This window comes from Plasmodium fragile (genome assembly GCF_000956335.1).
Source record: "Plasmodium fragile strain nilgiri unplaced genomic scaffold supercont1.80, whole genome shotgun sequence".
In the NCBI taxonomy this organism is placed as follows: domain Eukaryota; phylum Apicomplexa; class Aconoidasida; order Haemosporida; family Plasmodiidae; genus Plasmodium; species Plasmodium fragile.
Window position 1 is genome coordinate 87,498 of NW_012192660.1, and position 4,737 is coordinate 92,234.

Consider the following 4,737-nt stretch of genomic DNA (forward strand, 5'->3'; position numbering starts at 1 on the left):
AAAAAAAAAAAAAAAAAAATGTATAAATTGTATAGGTTACTTTGCTGACTTCATTTTTTTTGCACCTCTTTGCGGGGAATCCTTTTTTTTTTTTTTTTTTTTTTTTGCCAAGAAGAAACAGATAAAGGGGACACACAAAGAATATGCATGCCGTTGTTTATCTGTTCAGTTATCTCTTACGTATAACAGCATTTGCAAAACGTGCCAAACTGATATACAATTTACATTTTTAATACATTTTTTATTTTATATTTTTCTTTTTTTTTTTTACACTTGCGTAAACAGCTAAGAGTTTAACAAAAAAAACAAACAAACAAAACGAAACACGTATATAAATATTTTGCATACATTAAAGCTCTTTTTTTAATTAAAAAAAAGGTACACTTCATGCGTATGTAAATTTGAATACATCTTTACATACAACATAGGCTCCCACGAATGGGTAACTGCACAGGGGGTGGATTATCCCTCCCCTGCATTTTAATTAGTACAGCATCGTGAATGATAATACTTTAAAAATGGAAGGCACCGGAAGTGTCGTCATAAGAGACAACGAGGCTGTGCTCGTATAAATTTGAGAAAAGAAAAAAAAAAAAAAAAAAACGGTACAAATGGCACATAAAAAAAGTGTGCAGCGGTGCATACACAATTCCGCAAACAAATGTAGCATATACCTGCATATGTGTGAACCACAAAATTAGACTTCGTCCAAAATGAGCTAATCCGGTTCGGCGTCCTTGCCAGACGCTTTTTAAAATGTGTTCCTCGACAGGCTTTCCCTATGTACGCTCCAGTTCCCTAAAATCGCGCATAAAGGGGATGGTACAATGTGGTAGACGCAAAAACACATAGCGGCACGTTTTTCACGACGGTTGACAGCCCAAGAGAAAAAACTCTAATGCGAAAAACAGCTTACTTCATAATGATGGGAATGTTTTCCTCAATTTTTAACTGAATGAACAGGTTCATCAAAAATCGCTTGCACTTGAGCAGCGTCACTAAAAAGGGGGGTAAAAATAATAAAATAATAAAACAGTGTAATGCATAAAAATTGCGCTTAGAAATGGGTGCCACTTATGTGTGAACACACATTGGGTCTATTTCCCATCCCGTCTATATGAATATGTTGCCTCCCCCACAAGCACATATAAATGTTGCTCCTTGAATAGCACAGTTGAGTGGGCCCATCTGTGCGTCTAACCTCCAATGTATAGAACTTGAACGTCCAAATAATCATCACACAGGGTTACAAACTGCGACAAGAGTGAAATGTCTTGTTTGAATTTCTACAAAAGGGGGGAAACACCATGCTCCATGTGTTATAATCGCAGTGATTATTTTATGTCGTTGTGGACGCAGCATTTTAAACTTATAATTTTTAGCTTTTTTTTTTTTTTTTTTTTTAAATTTGATCATTTGCCCAATTGGAATATGTACTCACATTACTAGTTCGGATGATAAAAAGTCGAAGTCTCAAATTTGCGAAAATTACTAAGTAGAGGAAAGAAAAGGAAATGGGAAAGTATATGATTGTGGGGGGTGAATCTGCATGTATTAGCGCTTTCGATGGTAAGTCCATTTACGCATTAGTTCTACTTCATCAATGTAAATGATATATATTTTTTTTTTTTACCGAGGAAGCGAGAAAAAATTAAGCTTTTGTAAATCTTCCCATACAGCATTGTTGCCTTCCTGTCGAATTCCTACAAAAAACAAGGGTTCATTTTAGGTAGGAGCACATGTAGGTGGCCGCCACAATGATTTATGCACACGAGAGGATATTATTTTGATGCTTGTGTTCTCTCTCATGTATGTATGCATATACGGCTATGTGATGGGCACACACTGGAGCAGTATGTGCAAAGACTGCTTGTGGTGGAACAGATAAAAGCTCAGTCGTACTTCCTTAATCAAAACGTTTAGCGGCATGTTTGAACTTTCGAGAATTTTAAAAACTTCCTCCTCTTGCTTTTTGCTGACAGCTCCCCTTTTATTCCCGCAGTAGAATTTACACACAATCCAGATGTAGTCTTTCCTTGCCATTTTGAAGCGATTCGTCACGGAGTGTGCGTTTGTGTTTTCAGCGCGGCGAGGTAACTGCCACGGGTGTTGTCGTGGTGCCAATTAAGACGCGAGAGCATTTATAAATGTATATATAAACATATTTTTTTAACGGGCGTACAAGTTTTCCGCTCTGTTTTGTGCTCGAAAAAATTCACTTGAAGCGTGCACACACGCGTGGTCGCTTTGCGTGTTGGACGCGCGAAGGCAAGCAATCATCCGCTCTGGCACGTTCATACACACGTGCACGCATACTAAACGTGCGTAACGAGAAAGAACAATTTTCTTAAATGGACAAAATGCAGCGATTTATCTGAGCAAAACGACATCGCACCTATTCCGATCTGCACATTAACAGCTCACATTCCCGTTTCTCCTTTGCTCATTTGTGTTCGCTTAGGAGATGGCGTAATGTTATCACATGCACGCTTATAGCAACATGCACAGGGAGTATAAAAAAGGGAGAGTAAAAAAAAAAAATAATAATTACTCCCCGTACAACAATTGCAACATTTTTTTTTTTTAAAGAACTAGTATCATTTAAAAAAATGAAGAAGCTTGCACAAAATTTTACCTCCGATCAGTGAATATTATTCTTGTTTTTAATATTTTTTTTTGTGTGACCCCTTTAAAAAATAGGACCACAATTGATATGTGCTATACGCAGAATTTTTGTTTAGCTAATAATAGGACCCCTTCACATCTTTTGGAAATGTTCGCATTTGAAAAGGGGGGGTTTGTTTTCGTCAACAGGGATACACAAGTGTAAGTGTAAAAAAATAAAAAAATACAATATGCACATGGGGGGTAAACTTGTTAAATACGCGTAAACGTGTTTTATATATAATTTTAAATTTAACGGAGGCTTGAAGGTGACACAAATTTGTCATGCGCGTAAAAAATGCAAACCCAAACGACAATATCCAAAGTATCACATAAGAAATGGCAGTACAAGAACTGTGCATATATATTATGCCCCGCGACTGCATACGAAATGTGCCTTTTTTATTTTTCCCTACTTTAACGACGGGGGGAAAAAAAGAAAAAACTAATTTCCTTAAAATGGGAAAATGTCCGCATAACATGCCACACTGTGTTAATCCATTCGAAAGCTATACATGAACAAATTGGAACACCTGCGTATCTTAACCCTACTGCGTTTTGGGTTTATCCCAATTCAGAACACAAGGCAAGTGTGTTTGGTGTGCCTATTCCGTATAGGTGATGGTTTTTTTTTTTTTTTTCATTAGTTAGGGGTGCTCCTTTAATCTGTGTGATAACACATAAAAAAGGTATGCAACAATAACAAGTAATACATTTTGCTGTTCTTCCATTGAAGTTCCTTTTTTCCTACTGCTGGTTATTTGGGACTAACTCCAACCTTTCACTGGATTGTTCATTAAGGAGAAACGAGTTGAGGTTTTTTTTTTTTTCACACTGGAGATGAATTTCCCATGTAGGAAAAATATAGCTAATTGTTGTTCTTAGTAAACATTGACTCACGTTATGGTAAGCGTGGTGAGGCAAAATAATCCTTCACACGTGACGGTGATGAAACCCTTTTGTTAAAAAAAAAAAAAAAAAACCGTATCACTTTGCACTTGTTCCTTGCCCAGTGAATTAAGTTAACATTTTTGTTAAGCGAAAGTGGTGAACGGTCATGGGTTATTTTTTATATACCTTATATATGGTATGCGGGCACTGCAAGCTCAATGGCCCAGAGGATCAAATACTTATGGGGTGGTAGGGATGATGTGATGGTGATGATTAATTACCCAAAAGAGGGTGAAGATATGAAAGCAAAAACAAAAACAAAAAACAAAAGCTTGCAACCCCGGGTTTTTTTTTTTATTTTATTGTTTTCTATTGTATGTACATAAAAACGCGTACACCAATGTACGCACCTCCTGTTGTTTTATATATAAAAATTTAAGTTACCATATATATATATAAATGTATTTCTTTGCGCGGGGCACGCACTATGCACCGTATCCATCGCCGAGGTGCTTCTTTCTTTTCCTCCACCTTTCGCCAACACTAGAGATTGTGCCAGTGCCTCCACGCAGTGAACTTTTACCTGTTTTAACTGAAAGCATTTTTTTTTTTTCTTACCATAAAAATAAAGTCGGCCACAGGTACGTATGTACCGAACATTTATTTTATTGTGAGTGCTCACGTGTACTTATAACAATAATAATGCATCCAATACCCTTACCCCCTCTATAAAACCAGAAAAAATATCACCAAGTGTAGGTCATACGTGGGCCTCTTAAAATTTGCTCCCAACGTCACCTTGCCCACCAAAATTATACCTAGCAGCGCTACATATGTGTATTATATATATATATATAAACATATAATTTAAATATTCATTTATATATTTTTGCGTACATGTGCAGTTCCATATGAAAGAATGGCAGCCAAAATCTCCAAAAAAAAAACCTGATGTAAAAAAAAAAATATAAATAAGGGGAAAAAAAAAAATATTAAATAATATATAATTAAAGTATGCGACATGAAACAAAAAGAATAAAGGCAAAAAAAAAAAAAAAAAACAGAAACAAAATATAAACAGAAACAGAAAGTTAAAGCAAAATAAGCGAACAATGGTATTTGAAGGAATGTAAAAACGGAAAAAAAACTTCGAAGTGAGAAGGTAAGATCCTACTTTTTGTT

The 4,737-nt window shown here is 35.9% G+C and overlaps 1 protein-coding gene across 1 annotated transcript; it reads right to left on the reverse strand.

Annotated features, from left to right (window-relative positions):
- Positions 1–912: 912 nt before the first annotated feature.
- AK88_04892 (uncharacterized protein) lies at positions 913–2,043 on the reverse strand (the record flags this gene model as incomplete). The annotated part of the gene is made up of 5 exons (XM_012482496.1): positions 913–998; positions 1,202–1,286; positions 1,442–1,491; positions 1,634–1,703; positions 1,903–2,043. The coding sequence occupies 5 exons, from the start codon at positions 2,041–2,043 to the stop codon at positions 913–915; spliced, it is 432 nt and encodes a 143-aa protein (XP_012337919.1).
- Positions 2,044–4,737: the final 2,694 nt, after the last annotated feature.